Source organism: Patella vulgata, chromosome 4 (assembly GCF_932274485.2).
Source record: "Patella vulgata chromosome 4, xgPatVulg1.2, whole genome shotgun sequence".
In the NCBI taxonomy this organism is placed as follows: domain Eukaryota; kingdom Metazoa; phylum Mollusca; class Gastropoda; family Patellidae; genus Patella; species Patella vulgata.
The window spans coordinates 1,528,363-1,548,177 of record NC_065882.2 but is presented as its reverse complement, the minus strand read 5'-3'; the positions used below and the strand labels follow the sequence as shown (position 1 = coordinate 1,548,177).

General features: G+C 36.3%; 1 protein-coding gene across 1 annotated transcript; it reads left to right on the top strand.

Annotated features, from left to right (window-relative positions):
• The first annotated feature begins 12 nt into the window (after positions 1-12).
• On the top strand, positions 13-16,933 carry LOC126817649 (COP9 signalosome complex subunit 2). Its single transcript, XM_050544756.2, has 13 exons — positions 13-65; positions 1,414-1,527; positions 3,005-3,085; positions 3,641-3,766; positions 4,724-4,891; positions 5,947-6,051; positions 8,158-8,227; positions 8,695-8,794; positions 10,263-10,394; positions 11,343-11,440; positions 11,795-11,877; positions 13,046-13,104; positions 13,897-16,933. The coding sequence occupies exons 1-13, from the start codon at positions 21-23 to the stop codon at positions 14,039-14,041; spliced, it is 1,326 nt and encodes a 441-aa protein (XP_050400713.1). The 5' UTR covers positions 13-20; the 3' UTR covers positions 14,042-16,933.
• Positions 16,934-19,815: the final 2,882 nt, after the last annotated feature.

The window sequence follows — 19,815 nt, the reverse complement described above, 5'->3', positions numbered from 1 at the left end:
TTGACATCAAAATTAACAAAATGTCGGACGAAGAATTCATGTGCGAGGATGAAGAATATGATTTGGTAATTGCTCTGGCATTTCTTGATTAGAGATTAAAAAATCCATTCTACATATAATCTAACGTATTTAATGTAAATATGCGATGAATTTTAGGTTGAGACACGGATCAGTCGCGGCAAATATCAGCTACGAAAACTTGCTAAAAACGGGAAACCCCTAAAAACGTCGGTTTGCGTAAGTCAGTCTGCCGGATGTATTTTGTTTCTAGCGACCATCGAAAGTCGTCAAACTGGCAAACTCATTCAAACGTCTGGCTTCTTGAAAACAAATTTTACAAAATGTAACAGACATTAGTAATTCGAAGCTGATGTTATTGTTACTGCATAACAATGATGCAAAAAATGGGCGATCATGTTTAATCCTAGAAATGGTACTACTAGTATTACTGATGTCTTCCGCCTTACTCCAGCCACAGTAGTGGCTCGTCCTTACGGAGTTCCTTTGCGCAAGTTTTTTAGTGAATTACACATAAACTAACCCAAAACAGTACTGCACCTAGCTTAACATATAATAAATCAATTCCTATTGAAATAAAGGTGAAGCCTTACCGCATAATTATATGATTTGATGAAACTCAACTGCTACTTGAAATTTCAACAGGCTGGTGTCATGGCCGCCATGGCAGCTTGTGTGTAATACGTCTTCACAAGAAACATCACTATGCAAATGTGGAACGCATAACCACAAAGAAAAACTGTTCGGTAACTGTTTAGTGGTCCAGTCTTCACTATTTGTCATAGAATTACTTATTCCAATACAAACTGTTATGATATGTGTTGACAATTGTGCGTTTGAACCTATTTGAACTTGCGTAAGGATTCTTAGACTGTATAAATTGTAACGTTAAACACACAGTTTAACGTTACAAGTGTAGTAACTCCCATTTCTATAACTATTTCCATCACTTTTAACTGTTACACCAAAAAGCTAGTGGTTAGCCGTCTGTTCTGTGTCTACATGGAACATCCTACTTTCTATTAGGGTTAGGGTCAGGTATTTAAGATTAAAACCTATAACACAAAAATGGGAGTCACATTTCTATTAGGGTTAGGGTCAGGTATTTAAGATTAAAACCTATAACACAAAAATGGGAGTCACATTAAACATGAATGCCAAAAAATGTTGAATAATTCCGTTTTTCCAAATTGAGATTTATTTTCATTGACGTCAAAAATATGTGAGTAGGCTGTAGTTCCGCTGTCTGGGCAAAATTCCATGAATAGCGTGCATTGCACATTGTATGACATACATGTATGCCTGTCTTCATTAGCCACGTCAGAGCAGTAGCACATTAAACCCATTTCATTTCATTTCTCTGAACCTCATCAATATTGATGTTCTCATTTCCAGGAATACTCAGAGGAGAGTAATTCTGAACCAGACGTAGATTTAGAGAATCAGTACTACAACTCAAAAGCTCTCAAAGATGATGATCCAAAAGCAGCTCTTGAAAGTTTTCAAAAGGTTTGTTATATATTTGGTCAAACGTTCGATCCTGTTATATATTTGGTCAAACGTTCGATCCTGGTGTTAGCCGATAAGAGCAGAACAGTAGGACGCTAAACCCCATTTCATTTCTTTTTCCAAATTGATACAATTACATGTATAATCCAGATCAAGTGATACACAATTTGAGATACTTCAAGGAATACTTTTTATACGCCTACATTGAAATGTGGTCACATATTGTCGCCACCCATATCTGTCGGTCCAGAATTGTGGACACTCTAGGAGCTATAGTTAAAATCAGATTAACTTTAAATGTATACATACACAGTGTTTAAGGTATTGGTTGTCAACGATTTCTGATAATTATTGTCAGAGTTATAGTCCTTGATCACTTTGAAAAATGTTGTGAACGCTCTACAGACCAAGGTTATGATCTGTTGACTTTAAATGTATATACAGTGTTTAAGGTCCTTGGGTATCACTTGGCTAAGTGGGTAAGACGCTGGCTCGCTAGCCTGAAGTTCGGGTGTTCGATCCCTGCACTGGCAGAAAAAGTTCATCCAGATTTTCCGGCGTGGCCCCCCCCTTGTCAGTGATGCAGGACGGGGGGCCTGACAAGGACAGCTGTCTAGTCCTTCGGATGAGACAAAAAAAACGAGGTCCTGCGTATACATTGGAATGCGGATAAAAGATCCCTTGGCAGTTGGAATTCGATATAAAAGTAGGCGATAGTGCCGCTGCCCGGGCAAAATTTTCCTCATAGCACACTGTATGGCGTATACCCGTCTTCATTAGCCTAGTTTATGAGCAGAACAGTAGGACGTTAAATTTCATTTCATTTCACGTTTAAGGTCATGAGATATGAAGTCTATTGATTTTGAATGATTTCCGATAAATCAAACAGCTAATTTCACGATATTAGATGTTTTATATACTATACATTAGTATGGTGGTAGAACTAGAAGCTAAACAAATTACTTAATGGGTTGATACTCTTAATCAGGGGGGGGGGGGGGATGGCTGAATGGTTAGCGTGCGCGCGCTGTATCATAAAGTCTGTCACTGAGTCGACTGGCGTGGTTTCAAATCCACGGTTGTACGTGACAAGGAATAGGGTCGCCTGTCCAACCATGTGGGTTTTCTCCGGGTCCTCCGGTTTCCTCCCACTGCTAAAGACCCCTACGCGCAAGCGAATTATGTAAATAAAATTAAACCATATGTTAGTCCCGAAATGACCTAGTTTGTGTCGAGTGGACGTTAAACCCCATTTCTCTCTCCCTCTGATACTCTTAATCAGATTTTAGTGTCTTGTAAAATGTTTTCATTACCGACAAAAGAAAATATATGCAACAACCTTGGTTGACTGCTCGGACAACTTAGCTGCTGCGGGTTATGTTTCTTGCCTGGCAACCTATCTTTTGAATTATGTACAAAAGAGAAGTGAGAATGTGTATAGATGAAATGAAATGAAGTGTTTTGTGTGTTGTTTCAGGTGTTAGAGTTGGAAGCTAAAGAGAAGGGAGAATGGGGATTTAAAGCATTGAAACAGATGATCAAGATAAACTTTAAATTGGTATTTATATATTCAATTTTTGGGGATCACGGTGGCTAAGTGGGTAAGACGCTGGCTCGCTAGCCTGGAGGTCGGGTGTTCGATCCCTGCATTGGCAGAGAAAGTTCATCCAGATTTTCACGCGTGGTTCCCCCTTGTCAGTAATGCAAGTCGGAGGGCCTGACAAGAACAACTGTCTAGTCATTCGGATGATACTGAAAACTGAGGTCCTGTGTACACATTGACGTGCACGTAAAAGATCCCTTGACAGAATTGATAGAATTACAATCATGGGATGTGGAATTCAGTCTTGTCACAGTTCTGTCAATCCCGACAATGGAGTTGGTGCGAGTTGAATCGTGACGTAATTAAACACTACGTATGTTTCAGCTGTCATGGTTGGTTGAAACATTTTCTTATGCAGTCGGTGAATGCGTTGTAACCCGAAATCCACCATTTCACTTGATTGTCACTGTTTTTGAGATTGGGAGAATTCAATTTAGGAACGTTCAGTCGAGTATCCCTGTGATGTATTTCAACTAAAGGGAGGTAACTATGTTTTATTTTCTATTTCAGAATAATTATGATGAAATGATGGCGAGATATAAACAGTTATTATTGTATATAAAATCAGCGGTGACGAGAAATTACTCGGAAAAATCTATCAACTCTATTCTAGATTATATATCGACTTCTAAACAGGTAGAACAATACGTTTATTAATTATTCAGTCTTATTAAACAGGTAAAACAATAGGTTTATTAATTATTCAGTCCCATAAAACAGGTAAAAGGCCTATGTTTAAGTCCACAAAGCAGGTAGAACAAAAGGCGTATAATTCAGTCTGATGGAACAGGTAAAACAAAAGGCCTATAATTCAGTCCGCAAAACAAGTAGAACAAAAGGCCTATATTTCTGTCAACAAAACAAGTAGAACAAAAGACCAATATTTCCATCCACAAAGCAAGTAGAACAAAGGGTCTATAACACTGTAACCTGGATATCATTTAAACTTGTATATCTTGCACTAATTTTTTTTACATTCATTTAATCTTGTGTATTTAGCCCTAATTTCTTTCACATTCATTTAATATCAAATCTTTATTTAAAAATTTGTAAAGGTCATTTAAAATCACCCAAAATTATCTAATTTGTACCTGGTGTCCAGTTGAAAGCTGACTTATTAATTTTGAGAATAAGTGTCCAATTTACAAGCGTTTAATTTCTTGATCACTGTTAAAAAATAAAAAACCAAATTGAAAATATATTGAATTTCAACAATTTCTGTATATAATTTCTAGAGTTATGACCCTTGTTTCACTTTGTCGAACTCTGTGAATGCTCTGTTGATCTGTATACAATATTTATATCAGTAAAATGAATTTCAACATTTTCCTATATAACTTCTAGAGTTATAGCCTTTGTTTCACTTTCACTCAGTGTCTTGTAAATGCACCCATTATCAACAAAAGAATAAATATGCGACAACCCTTGCCCATGACTCGGATGATTTAGCTGCATGTATGGCAATCTATCTTTGTTATTGAATAGTCACTTTTCTAAAGGGCGGTTGTCTCCCCTTAAGTCACAAACACCTTTATTAGGATTTTGTTATATTTTCTAGAACGGAAATATATTTACATTTTTCTCGTTTTACAGATGGAATTATTACAGAATTTTTATGAGACAACGTTAGATGCTTTGAAAGAAGCTAAAAATGAAAGATTATGGTTTAAAACTAACACAAAACTTGGTAAATTATATTATGACCGTGGTGACTATACCAAATTACAGAAAATATTAAAACAACTTCACCAATCCTGTCAGGTAATTCTGCGATTTTCATTAATCTGGTTCCATATATAAAATGAATCTGGTTCCAGATATAAAATGAATGTGGTACCATATCGTTGGTGAAGTGTCAAAAGGGTGTACCTAAGAATTTCTAAAGATTAAGAAAAAGAACCATTTGCATTTCAAAACTTCCACAAGATACAACATTTGGACACATGATACCCAGAACAGTTCTAATTGGGGTAAAGATACACAGCTTAGACAGAAATGTGCATATCAATTGGGAGAGTTTAAAAATGTAAAAAAAAAGTGTATTTGACTAATTTCCCAAGATACACCCTTTTGCCACTTCACCGACGATATATAAAATGAATGTGGTTTCACAATTGAATCGGGAGCCACGGTGGGTAAGACACTGGCTCGCTAGCCTGGAGATTGTGTGTTTGATCTCTGCATTCGTCGAGAAAGTTCATTGGGATTTTCCGACGTGGTTTCCCCCTTGTCAGTGGTGCAGGACAGAGGGTCTAACAAAGTCAGCTGTCTAGTCATTCGGATGGGATAAGAAACCAAGGTGCCGTCTACACATTGGCATGCAGGTAAAAGATCTCTTTGCAGTTGGAATTTGATATAAGAGTAGGCTGCAGCGCCGCTGCTCGGGCAAAATGTCCCTCATAGCACACTATATGGAGTATGTCTGTCTCCATTAGCCCAGTAAGAGAAGAACAGTAGGACGTTAAACCCCATTTCATTTTCTGTCATTGAGTCAACTGGCGTGGTCTCGATTCCCCAGTTGTACGAGACGTTTCTAAATTAGATTTTTTGACAGATGAAGGAGAAGATGATCTGAAGAATTGCTTCCAGAGTTAAGGCCCTTGTTTCAGTTTGTAGAACCTTGTGAACCCTCAAACGACAAAAATTATAATCTGATCTGTATGAAACTGTCTTGTAAATGTCCCCAATTACCTGCAAAAAAAAAAAAGTGAGATAACGATTGTCAAAGGCTCGCACGATTTAGCTGCTGTGGGCGTATTTTTCGTTTCCTGGCAACCTATTTATTTTTTAAATTAGATTTTTTTTATGATTTACAGACAGATGAAGGAGAAGATGATCTGAAGAAAGGAACACAACTTTTAGAAATATACGCTTTAGAAATCCAGATGTATACAGCACAGAAAAATAACAAAAAGTTGAAGGTTTTTACTCCTTTTTTTTCTTTTTTTTTACTAGATCAATAACTGTACATGTTGTCGTGCATGTAAAAGGGTATGCGGGAACCTAAAGTATGCCTGGTCGTTCAGAAGAGACGAAAAACCTATAGTTTAATTAGTGTACATATTGGGCAGCACGTAAATATCCAGGCAAACATCCCCTTCGTAATACGCACTTGATCATTAAGGTGTATCATGTTGTCTTTATTTTAAAGGGCCAATCCCGATAATATTTTGGAGAATAAAACTGCTTAATTTTGTGTTAAAACTCCTTAATATCCCGTACCTAAGGGCTGAGCAACTAATTCAATATTTGTGATATGTTTTCAAACAACTTAGACCCGTCAGTCTTCATCTGGAAATGGAGACCGGTGTCCCAAGCTGTATTTTGCGGTGTCTGGATAAAACCAGACTTTTATTTTATAAAAACAATGTGTAGGTGGAATTTATCTTTAGTTATCCAGTACGGCGCATGGGTCATTCACTGTATAGACCTCTAAAGGAACGGCGATAGATTATCAGGTCACCCAACGAAAAAATTGACCAGAAATCTTAAAAGGGTTACGTGTCCGGATAAGCATTTTTGACGTTCACGCTGAAATTTTGAGGCAGGGTAAATACACCATTCAGCTATATTTTGGCGCTTAAATTTCATACGAACTAGGACTTTTCTTTTTGAGACTCTGTTCAAATCGGGATAGTCCCTTTAAAGCTACGTTCCCAGAAAAGTATTTATTGGGTGGTTATTTCCAATAAAAATATGGCAATTTTGGTATATATGGAAAGTAGAAATATCCAATCTTACTAGAAAAATACTGGATTCCCTGAAAAACACTCATGGAGCGTATACAGGACAAAAATGTAAGGGTTTCCCTAATCAGCAGCCCGACGATTAGGAGAGTCTGCAAGCGTGACGTCGAAGGTTGCACGCAGAGATTGAGCGCTTGATGTACATTTTGATAACCTTTATGAAGAATTAGACGTACAACACTTTCTGAGATAAAATTCACGGAAAAAGACGCGGGCAGTCTATAATCTAAAAATTTTATTAGGCTTCGATATTTGTAATAAATAGTCAGCTATTAAAGACAACATTGTCTTGTGTATGCAATGAAATCTCCTCCGACTTCACTTGCGTTGCTAGGTACCGTACTGAGAGAGGTAAGTCACGTGACACAAACATGACCTCTTTTGATCGATTTTTTATAGCCTGGGTATGCCCCGACAATTGCAATGATTTAAGAAGGATTTGAAGCAAAATTATGATAAATTAATTAGTTTGAATATGTTTTAGTCCAAATATATCATCAAATCAACCAGTTTGTACCTGGGAATGTATCTTTAAGGTAACTAATAGAGTATTCTCTCTTGAGTATTTATTTTGTGAACAGCAATACTAGTAAAGTTGAAATCTTATTTTTTAAAACTATAACTATTACCCCTCTAGCTCTAATTTCTTTCACATTCATTCAATATCAAATCTTTGTTTCAAAAATCCGTAAAAATTGTTTAAAATCACCATAAATCATCTAAGTGAATTGTTGAAATAAAATTTAACCATATGTTAGTCCCAAAATAACCCTCTCTCTCTCTCTCTCTCTCTCTCTCTTTCTCTCTCTCTCTCTCTCTCTCTCTCTTTGAATTGCTTAATATTTATAGATAATGGGCATACTCGATTGAACTTTCCGGAATTGAATTCTCTCAATCCCAAAAATAGTGAAAATGGGTACTTTGGTCTACAACGCATGCGTCGACTGGATATCTCATTCAACCATGCAGCCGAAACCCGTTGGTTGTGTTTAATTACGTCAAAATTCTACTCACACCACCTCCGTCGTCGGGACTGACAGAACTGTGACAGGACTGAATACTGCGTCACTCGATTGCAATTCTGTCAATTCGGGACGTTCTGGACTGTGAATCGAGCATCCCCAATATGGATGTGATGGGTGCCCACACAGACACGTAAATAAATAACACACTTTGATTTTATTTGTATAGATAATATGTATGTAATTTACTGATATATGATTTTATTTATATAGATAATATATATGTAAATTAACTTATATATGTTATATATATTTATAGGCTTTATATGAACAGTCTCTGTATATTAAATCAGCTATTCCACATCCGTTGATCATGGGTGTTATAAGAGGTAGGTGATAATATCTTAATATCAACATTGTCAGACACAAACTCAAGCTTTGGTTTTAACAGGAGCCATGGTGGTTCAGTGAGTAAGATGTTGGCTCCCTTACCTGTAAGTCCCATGTTTGATCCCTGTTTCGGCTGAGAAATTTCATCAGGATTTTCGGGCATGGTTCCCTCCCCCCCCCCCCTCTCAGTGGTGTGGGATGAAGGGTCTGGCAATTGACAATGCATCGTCTGTCGGATGGGATCAAAAACAGAGGTCCTGGGTATACATTTGAGTGCACGTAAAAGAACTCTTGACACTGCTGTCCAGACAAAACTTTTCCTCATAGCACATTGCATGGCGTATGCCCATCTTCATTCGCCCAGTCGGAGCAGAACAGTAGGACGTTAAACCTACATTTCATTTCACAAATAGGACAATTAATTTGATAATGTTCTGGCACTTTAAATTGTGTGAATTAATTTCAGAGTGTGGTGGAAAAATGCATTTGCGAGAAGGAGAGTATGAAAAAGCGCATACTGATTTCTTTGAAGCATTTAAAAATTACGATGAATCAGGAAGCCCCAGGTAAGTTACATTCTCAATTAGACAGGAAGCCCCAGGTAAGTTACATTCTCAGGTAGACAGGAAGCCCCAGGTAAGTTACATTCTCAGGTAGACAGGAAGCCCAAGGTAAGTTACATTCTCAGGTAGACGGGAAGCCCAAGGTAAGTTACATTCTCAGGTAGATAGATTGATTAAATATCCTTTGATCTTTTAAACACAAAAAATATTCTGACTCTCAGATGATCCTTTAAAAAATATTGATGCAGGGGTGGGTAGGTGGGGTCAAGATCTAGATCTCGCTAGTTTTTCATTTTTAAGAAACAAAAAATTATTATAGATTTAATATTTATTCAACTCTTAATAAGAAAAACAAAAAATATTTAAGAATTTGAAATAACGGCCTAATAATCCATGAATTCATCTGTCCACTCCACGGAATTTTGGCGATGGCATTGGCAAACATTCTGTCAATACGTAGTATCGATACCATACTCATTCTTAAAATATTTTTTCATGAAAAAGGCCCCAGAGTTTGGAAATTGAATTCTGATCTCAAAGAAGGAAGATTACTGTATTCTGACATCTTGATTACTAATTATAGCTAAAACAATAGTTGTGCACTTGTTGAAAAAGCCTGTGGTTTATAAAAATTTGAAAATTTAGACTATTCCTGTATTCATGGTAATAATTGGCTAGGCATTTTCAGAATTTTAGTTATATTAGGAGTGCTAGATGTTTGTTTATATTAGTTCTAAGTAAAAACAAAAAATGATGATTGTTATTGGAGGCAAATAATATCTTATACTAGGAATTGAGACTTTTAGCTCTTAAAAAATAAAAAGCCTGTATTTTTCAAATAATTAAGTTTAGGTGAATAAGGCCTCTAATAATATTGTTTTAGAAAAAAGTTTATACGCCCACAATCAAATGTGGTTGTAAATGGTCGGTTGTTTGTCCTCAACCACAATTGTTTGTGTACCTATGGATGTGTGACATGGATAATTAAGAGTGACAGGTTACTTACTGAAGCTATAAAATGAACATAAACAAGAATCGAGATACATCGATTCAGTATCTTGTGATTCAATACATGAACCGTGAGATGGTGAATCACGATTCGGCAATATATCATGCCAGCAACTAATTGTATACTAGGGGCAAAACTACAAGCCAAACAAATTCTAATGATGATTTCCGATAATTACTCATGAGTTACTCTTAATCAAATTGTAGTGTCCTGTAAATGCTTTCTTTACCCTCCAAAAATATGACAACCCTTGTGGAAAGCTCAGTAATTATCGGAAATCGTTGAAAATCAATAGGCTTCTTCTTCTCATGACCTTAAACACTGTGTTAAATTTAAAGTCAATCGGACAGGGTCGACGACAATATGTATGCTTCATTGCCTGTCAACCAAATAACTAATTTTTATACGCCCACATTTCTGGGCATACATTTTCCTTGCCTGCAACCTATCTTGTTTTTTCAGGAGAACAACATGTTTGAAATATTTAGTATTAGCCAACATGCTAATGAAATCTGGTATAAATCCATTTGATTCTCAAGAAACAAAACCGTATAAAAATGATCCTGAGATTCTGGCGATGACAAATCTTGTCAGGTAAGTGGAGGATATTTGATGAAAAAATTTTGAAATTTTACTGATGACTTCAATGAATGTAGCAGGGTTGGATGGCCGAATGGTTAGCAGTTGCGCGTTGTATCATAAGGTCTGTCGTTGAGTTAAGTGGCGTGGTTTCCATTCTCTGGTTGTACGTGACAAGGAATAGGGTTGTCTGTCCAACTTCATGGGTTTTCTCTGGGTCCTCCGGTTTCCTCCCATTGCTATGTGGAAGCGAATTATTGAAATAAAATTGAACCATATGTTAGTCCTGAAATGACCTAGTTTTTATCGAGTGGATGTTAAACCCCATCTCTCTCTTTCTCCCAATGAATGTAAACAGTCAGCTATTTATGTCAATGTCTTCCAACCTTTCTCGGTGGGTTGGTTGGACGAGTGGTCCAACTCATACTCTTTAAATCATAAGGTCTGTCATTGAGTCAAATGGCGTGGGTTTGATTCCCCACATGACAAGGATCACTGGTAAGCTGATACCGTTGACTAATGAAGCTATCCCGTTTAGTAATGACAATTTTTATCATTAAATCATATAAGTGGTCAGTATTCTAAACTAGTGTTTAGTATGTATAGAAAGTGGTTAGAAATTATACAATAGTCATTAATTAGCAGGTGTGTAACGAGCTGTAAAAGATGTCACTACTGGTGTAAAAACATGACTATTTATATTGAATACACAAACCTGTGCAATAGTGATGTATATCATTCAATAATCACAGGTGACAAAACACCTACTTAATAACTACTGTTAGTCTCGAAATGACCCCTCTCTCTTTGTGTGGAAGGATTATTGTGTTAGCTGTTTCTACAGTCATTTTTTCTGTGTATGGTTGTGGAGCTGAAAAAAATCTCTCCTCAACGTGCAATACGTCAAATATCGCTCTCTCATAAAATCGTGAAAAATATGACTATGCTAATTGTATATTTCAGTGCCTATCAAAATGACGATATAAATGAATTTGAAAAGATTTTAAAAACCAACAAAAGAAATATTATGGAAGATCCTTTTATTAGAGAACATATTGAAGGTAATTTAACTCATAACACGAAATTAAAGGACTCAGATCATTATTTGAGTGGGAGTTGGATGACCAAATGGTTCAGCGCGTGCACGTTGTATCATAAGGTCTGTCATTCAATCGACTGGGATTAGTTTCTAATCCCCGGTTGTAGGTGACAAGGAGTAGGGTCGCCTGTCCAACCTTGTGGGGTTTCTCCTTGTCTTCCGGTTTCCTCCACTGCTAAAGACCCCTACGTACAAGCGAATTATTGAAATGAAATTAAACCATATGTTAGTCCCGAAATGACCTAGTTTGTGTTGAGTTGACGTTAAACCTCATTTCTTCTATCTCTCTCATCTTGTTATTTTTATTTTATTCCAGATTTGTTACGGAATATTAGAACACAAGTTCTTATTAAACTTATTAAGCCTTATACACGTATTCACATACCATTTATATCAAAGGTTTGTATATCTAACCACATAGTATTTATATAACGGGTGACAGTCACATACTATTTATATAACAGTAGTGACAGTCATACTATTTATATAATGGTAGTGACAGTCATACTATTGATATAATGGTAGTGACAGTCATACTATTGATATAATGGTAGTGACAGTCATACTATATATATAATGGTAGTGACAGTCATACTATATATATAACGGTAGTGACAGTCATACTATATATATAACGGTAGTGACAGTCATACTATTTATATAATGGTAGTGACAGTCATACTATTTATATAATGGTAGTGACAGTCATACTATTTATATAATGGTAGTGACAGTCATACTATATATATAACGGTAGTGACAGTCATACTATATATATAACGGTAGTGACAGTCATACTATTTATATAATGGTAGTGACAGTCATACTATTTATATAATGGTAGTGACAGTCATACTATTGATATAATGGTAGTGACAGTCATACTATTGATATAATGGTAGTGACAGTCATACTATTGATATAATGGTAGTGACAGTCACATACTATTTATATAACAGTAGTGACAGTCATACTATTGATATAATGGTAGTGACAGTCATACTATTTATATAATGGTAGTGACAGTCATACTATTGATATAATGGTAGTGACAGTCATACTATTGATATAATGGTAGTGACAGTCATACTATTTATATAATGGTAGTGACAGTCATACTATTGATATAATGGTAGTGACAGTCATACTATTGATATAATGGTAGTGACAGTCATACTATTGATATAATGGTAGTGATAGTGACAGTCATACTATTGATATAATGGTAGTGACAGTCATACTATTGATACAATGGTAGTGACAGTCATACTATTGATATAATGGTAGTGACAGTCATACTATATATATAACGGTAGTGACAGTCATATACTATTTATATAACGATATTGACAGCCACATACTATTTGTTATCAGGCCAGACCAATTTAATTGTTTGTTATTCAGGATCTTGAGGAATAAATCACCACTCCAGTTGCGGTAATTATGTTTTGTTGAAAATTTCAAAACATAAAAATTTGTAACTGAAATCTTTTGAGAAGTACAACCAAGTAATTGAAGTTGACGATAATAAATAAATATTGTTATTATTATTATTATTTTTCTATAGGAATTGAATATTGAGGCTATTGAAGTAGAGAATTTACTGGTATCTTGTATTTTAGATAGGTTAGTACAAATTGTTTAATTTATTAATTTTACAAATAGTTTGATTCATAATTTTACAAATGGTTAAATATATTAATTTTACAAATAGATAATTTTAGAAATAGTTTAATTAATAATTTTACTAATGAAAGAAAAAAAAGGTACAATCGTTTCCATACCAGGAGTTGTTCAAGTCGAGCTGTGATGCGAATGGACTCTTTTTTCCGGGTACTCAGGTTTCCTCCCACTGCAAAAGACCTCTACGTGCATGTGCATTATTCAAATAAAACTGAACCATAAGTTAGTCCCAAAATGAACTAGTTTGTGTCAAGTGAAAGTTAAACACCATTTCTCTCTCTCCATTCGGAGCAGAGAAGTAGGCTTTATTTCTTCATTTCTGGGGGATCACAGTGGCTAAGTGGGTAAGACTCTGGCTCGCTAGCCTGGGGTCAGGTGTTCGATACCTGCATTGACCGAGAAAGTCCATCCAGATTTTCTTGCGTGGTTTCCCCTTGTCAGTGATGCAGGACGGAAGGGCCTGACAAGGACAGCTGTCTAGTCGTTCGGATGGGATGAAAAACCAAGATCCCGTATACACATTGGCGTTCATGTAAAAAATTCCTTGGCAGTTGGAATTCGATATAAGAGTTAGCTGTAGCGCCGCTGCCCGGGAAAAATTTCCTTCATAGCACACTGCATGTCGTATGCCCGTCTTAATTAGCCCAGTTTAGGAACAGAACAGTAGGACGTTAAACCCCATTTCATTTCATTTCTTTATTTGTTGTGTAAATATGAGGTTGTATTGCTTTTCAGTACGATAAATGGACGAATAGATCAAGTGAACCAAGTTTTAGAGTTAAGTAAGGAAACAACTGGAATAGATCGTTATAATGCTTTAGATAAATGGTCAAACCAATTGAATAATCTGCAACTTGCAATCATTAGTAAAATGTCCTAGAAAAACTTGTTCATTTGTCTTAAAGATACATTATGTAAGATTTAGGTAAAGAGCTGTTCGTTCTTGCTATAATAGTTCAAAAATAGGTAATGAAAAATAAATATATTGAAAATTTCAGTCAGATTACTTTATTCTGAGCAAAGTTATGAGTATTTGAAGTTTTGACAAGAAATAACGTAGATAATCTCAATTATCTCGAACCACTGCTACGATAATAAACATAGTGTTGATTATCCATTTTAACATTTAAGTTCTAATCCATTTATTATCTCAACCATCCAATGATCTAGAGAGTTGATTATCAATCTGGTTAAAACACAGATCCTATTTAGTTTCGTTTTTATAGTTCAAAATTTCGTTTTACTTGTCTTTACTACACTTGGATCTGAAAGACTTGTTATTTAACTCATGTTCTGCTTGAAATGAGGGGTCAGCCAATCAAATGGTCTGCCGAATCGAGTGTTTGACCTTTTTTGCCCGGAACTGTGGGTAATTCACTAGTAACATCAGTGCTGATTGATTAATCAAATGTCTGACGTCATAGGTCAAAAGTCGGTCTTTTGACCCCTGACGTGACCTATCGCTATAACTTGTCAGATCTTCATGTAGTGTAGGCCATCGAAAGTATAAAAAAACGAAACGAAATATAGATCTGTATTTTAATCAGATTGGCTTGTCAGGACAATAAATCAAATCTTTAAATAATAGTTTATATAACTTTAGAAGCCAGAATAAAGACCTGCCGTAGGCAGATTTAGTTCTTACATAATGTGTCTTTAAACTATCAGTGCTATGAATCATGCCACTTAAAATATTGACAGTGCTTTACCAATTAATTAGCACTTGGACAGCCTGTAAGTAGAGCTCCTTAGACTGCCCTCAAACCACCTGTGTCTTGTCAATTTATGTGCTGCCCCTAAAAAAATAGTATAGGATCATTTAATACAGACAAGAGTGTTATTTACATATTTCAAGTGGTTTGAGTTGATCTAAGTAACCATGGTTACAGGCTATCCAGGTATGTTCCATCATTTACTGTAATTGTCTTCAAGATCTAACAGGCTGTCCAGGGATGTTCCATCATTTACTGTAATTGTCTTCAAGAAACTGATGTCTGTTTTTAAATGTATCAAGATTAAACACAAGAGTTGTACGGAGGGTGGGGTGCGGGGGTGGGGGCCGAATGATTAACGCTTCAAATGGCGTGGTTATGATTCCACAGTTGTCAAGACAAGGAGTAGGGTCGCCAGTCCAACTTTGTGGTTTTTTATCCGGCTCCTCCGGTTTCCTCCCACTGCTGCCCCTGAAATAATTATTGAAATAAAAATGAACAATGTGTTAGTCCCAAAATGTGGATCTCCCATTAAGATACAGTAAATTTTTCTCCATACAACTATTGTGTTTAACGTATTTATTTACTAAATTTTATTGATAAAAACTAGATTTCAAATTTTATTGTAAACAAAATATTCTTAAAGATCGATCAATATAAAAAATTTGATTTATCCGAAATGATTTATTTTCAAATTGATTATCTGAGAACTGTGCAGCGTTTATTATTTGAAAATAACTGGATCCAAAAAGTAGTACCTTTTTAATAAAAAAAAATAGTTCCTTTTTAATTGACCAATCAAATTCATCGCTCGGTAGATTATATATTTTTGACACAAGCAATATTTACTGTAGAATGTGTTATTGGGTGATATATACTATTATTATCAACCCCATCCAGCCTTGGAGTTCAAAAAAAAAATTGTGGTCATCTAAAAAATTATTGAACCTTACAAAACTGCACATTTCTCAAATATAATGTTTGAAAACTCTTAATTCTTAACTAATGGTATTGGAAATACTGGTACGTCATCCTCAAAGGATTATGACATTATATCTGGCCTCAAGTTCACAAAGCATTCTCAGACTTTAAGAATTTACTCAACTTTCAACCACTGTTTATGAGAAATGTCTTTGATCTAGAAACATACAGCTTTGCACATAGTTTCTTATTGATGTATTTGATACATTAAAACAACAAAAGTTTTATAAAGGGCTATATTTTGTTGGCCTTAGTTAAAATTAACTCAAGTGCGAGAATGCTTTGTGAACTTTGGGCCTGTATTGTTATGCCCTCACTTGACAAACCTCAGCAGATTCCGTTACTCTACATCTAACCTCAGCTGTATGACGGTCAGTGATATGTATCTACACCCATACAATTGCAATGCGGCTACCGGTTTACTTATAAGGAAAACTTGCCGCTTTTAGAAAGAAGTTCTCGAAATTGCGTCGTTCGAAGAGTATGTAGAATTTTCATTGCAAAGCTGTCTTTTGTTTAAAGAAAATCGGATAAACTTGAAAGAAAAACAGCTTCATACTTTGAAAGCTTTGTATGATAAAACATTCTTCAAAGGCGTCGTCATGGGTGATGCCGTTGGTATTCCGGGAACTTGAAAGTAGTTCGTTCCAATGGCGGACTTAGTCATACAGCCGAGGCTAGAGGTAGGGTACTGGAATCTGCTGAGGTTTGCTGAGTGGTTATGTTCTGTTTATTGTACGTATGAATAAATCCAGCCCTGTATAAGAGGTATCCGTCAATTAAGAGTTATTATTATTATTATTATTACAGCATATTTATAGTGCGCCCTTTCATATAACATGTTCATGGGCACTTTACAAAGTGACAATGTAATCATAAATAAACAACAAGATTATGGACATGTTAACGATTGTATGTTTGCGTGTATTACTGTGTATATATAAAAATCTGATATACAAACAATGTACATAATGTATATTATTAAAATATCTTGTTCAGTTGTTTATAAACAATATGATTTGTATATATATTCATCCTGATGTTATATTAAATATAATAAATTACTATCTGTTTCCATGGTTACCATTCTCTTTGTCCTGTGGTTGTCAAGTTGGTTTAAACATGAGTATGTACAATACTGATATAGCAGATTTGATAAACAAACCAAAGTTTATATAAATTCATCTCTAGGTTTATTCAGGTTGTCCCTTGCTTGGATCCAGGGAGTTCTGTGGTAATCCCTTGCCTGGATGAGGGGCGTTCTGTGGTAATCCCTTGCCTGGATCAGGGGCATTCTGTGGTAGTCCCTAGCCTGGATCAGGGGCGTTCTATGGTAGTCCGGTAGTCCCTAGCCTGGATCAGGGAGTTCTGTGGTAGTCAGGTAGTTCCTAGCCTGGATGAAGGGAGTTCTGTGGTGGTTCCTAGTCTGAACCAGGGAAGTTCTGTGGTAGTCAGAGGTACATGTAGCCCCAAGTCTTGACAGGAAAATTTGGTGGTAGCCCCTAGCCTGGACCAGCAAAATTTTGTGGTAGTGGCCAGGATTGCAAAGGGGGAGGGAATGGTCTAACTTGTCCATTTTTATACGCCCACATTGAAATGTGGTCGTATATTGTCGTCGCCCCCGTCCGTCGGTCCGGCGTCCACAAGCTCTAGAGGCTAAAGTTAATATCCGATTGACTTTAAATTTATACACAGTGTCTAAGGTCATGGGACGAAGAATCATATTCATTTTCAACGATTTCCGATAATTACTGCCAAAGTTATGGCCCTTGTTCACTTTGAAAAATCTTGTGACACTCTAGAAGCTAAAGTTATCATCCGATTGACTTCAGATTCATACACAGCGTTTAAGGTATTAGGGCAAAACTTTATAAAAACCAAACAAATTCTAATGGTTTTCTGATAATTACTTAATGAGTTGTTACTCTTAATCAGATTTTACTGTATTATAAATGTTTCATTACCGAAAAAAGTAAAAATATTCGACAACTCTTGTTGACTGCCCGGACGATTTAGATGCTGTGGGCGTATGTTTCGTTGCCTGGCAACCTATCTTAGATTATATTGTCTGTCCATGAATGGAGTAGTTTCTATTCCAACCCAGTTTGAGACAAGAACTGTCCAACCGTGTTGGTTTGCTCCAGGTACTGCCTGTCTTTTTCTGTCAACTCAAACCACATGTTAGTCCCAAGATGGCCTAGGTTGTGTGGAGTGGATGTTAAACCCACTTATCTCTCTCTCTTTCTGACAGAATTAATGTCCACCCAACCTTTGAGATAAAGTTGGGGACTACCGGTAAACACTTGGGTTATTTTCTTCTCGGGATGACGTTTTTCATCACTTTGATCACTTTGAAAAATCTTGTTTAAAGGAGCTAAATCGCTAATATTTGGGATCTAGAAATTGACATAAATGGGTCACAACGCATATAATAATGTAATATGAATGTGTATAAACTGATTTACATTCAGTCGTTTCTGTTTTTAATCTAATTTCAAATTAGTTATGTTCGGCAAAATACACCAGAAGTCTCAATCGAATGGCAATCTCTAGCGTCTGGTTATTCCAGTCTACACCGATACTATTTATTGCGCATGCTCTCCTGATAAGAATATGGCATCACTGTTTGACGTGACTTGTTGAATATGTCTAGCCTCGTTCTTGGAGTCCCTTGTTATAAATGGCGCAGAAACGCATTATGGTACATGATTCGTGTACCAATGGTAAAATGTTTATTTTGTCTTATATATTGGATATCAGAAGCACACCTTTCTCGGTAAGATCACAATATCAAGGTTGATTTAATTTGACAAATAATTTGTGTTTTCAATGTCGAAGACTTTGGATGATATTGAGTTAGAGACTTAGCTACTTTCAGGTCATGAGACATACAATCAAAACAAATTCTAATGTTTTCTGATAATGGGTTATTACTCTTAATCAGATTTTCATGTGTTGTAAATGTTCTCATTACTGACAAAAGTAAAAATATGTGACAACCCTTGTTGACTGCCCCGACGACTTAGCTGCTGTGGGTGTATGTTTTGTTGCCTGGTAACCGATCTAAAAGCTGGGCTGTAACTAGCTCAAAGCAATGGTGGGGGGGGGGAGGGAAGTGTTCCCAGGAGTGCTGTAAAATTGACAATGCATATCTATTTTTTTAATGGTCAACAATTTTTTCACAGGGGGAGGGGGGGGAAAACCTTTTTGCAGGGGGGTTGAGGGGGGGGCAAACCCTGTGCCCCCCTAGTTACGGGCCTGCGAGAAAGTTCATCCAGACTTTCCGCCATGGTTCCCCTTGTCAGTGATGCAGGACGGAGGGCCTGATAAGGACAGCTGTCCAGTCGTTCGGATGGGACGAACAACCGCGGTCCCGTGTACACATTGGCGTGCACTTAAAAGATCCCTTGACAGTTGGAATTCGATATAAGAGTAGGCCGTAGTGCCGCTGTCTGGGCAAAATTTCCCTCCTAGCACACTGTGTGGCGTATGCCCGTCTTCAATTAGCCCAGTTCGCAGCAGAACAATAGAACGTTAAAACCATTTCATTTTGTTTCATATGGTGATAATAAAAGTGTCACATTCTGATGACATTGGTTGCTTCCTGGTTCATAAACTACAGCTGTTTTATTAAAAACTGATTAATAACATGTTGTGCAGGAGTCTCGGACACCCAGAACCTCCTTGTCTTCAACATTAGTCTCGGACACCCAGAACCTCCTTGTCTTCAACATTAGTCTCGGACACCCAGAACCTCCTTGTCTTCAACAATAGTCTTGGACACCCAGAACCTCCGTGTCTTCAACATTAGAAACCAGATGTGCATTTGTGTTTTTTCCACAAATATATAAATATTTTAAAAAGATAAAAAAAAAAATATTTCCAAACAAATTATCTATGCATTAATATCTGTAGGCTATTAATGGTTTCAACATGTAAATACTTTTTAAAAAAAGATAAA

Bases quoted from the DNA above. Each gene is read 5' to 3' on its own strand.
- LOC126817649 (XM_050544756.2), top strand. From the start codon at position 21: ATGTCGGACGAAGAATTCATGTGCGAGGATGAAGAATATGATTTG. The intron at 3,086-3,640 runs GTATTTATATAT...TTTCTATTTCAG, and splicing joins TCAAGATAAACTTTAAATTG to AATAATTATGATGAAATGAT. The intron at 8,795-10,262 runs GTAAGTTACATT...TTGTTTTTTCAG, and splicing joins GATGAATCAGGAAGCCCCAG to GAGAACAACATGTTTGAAAT.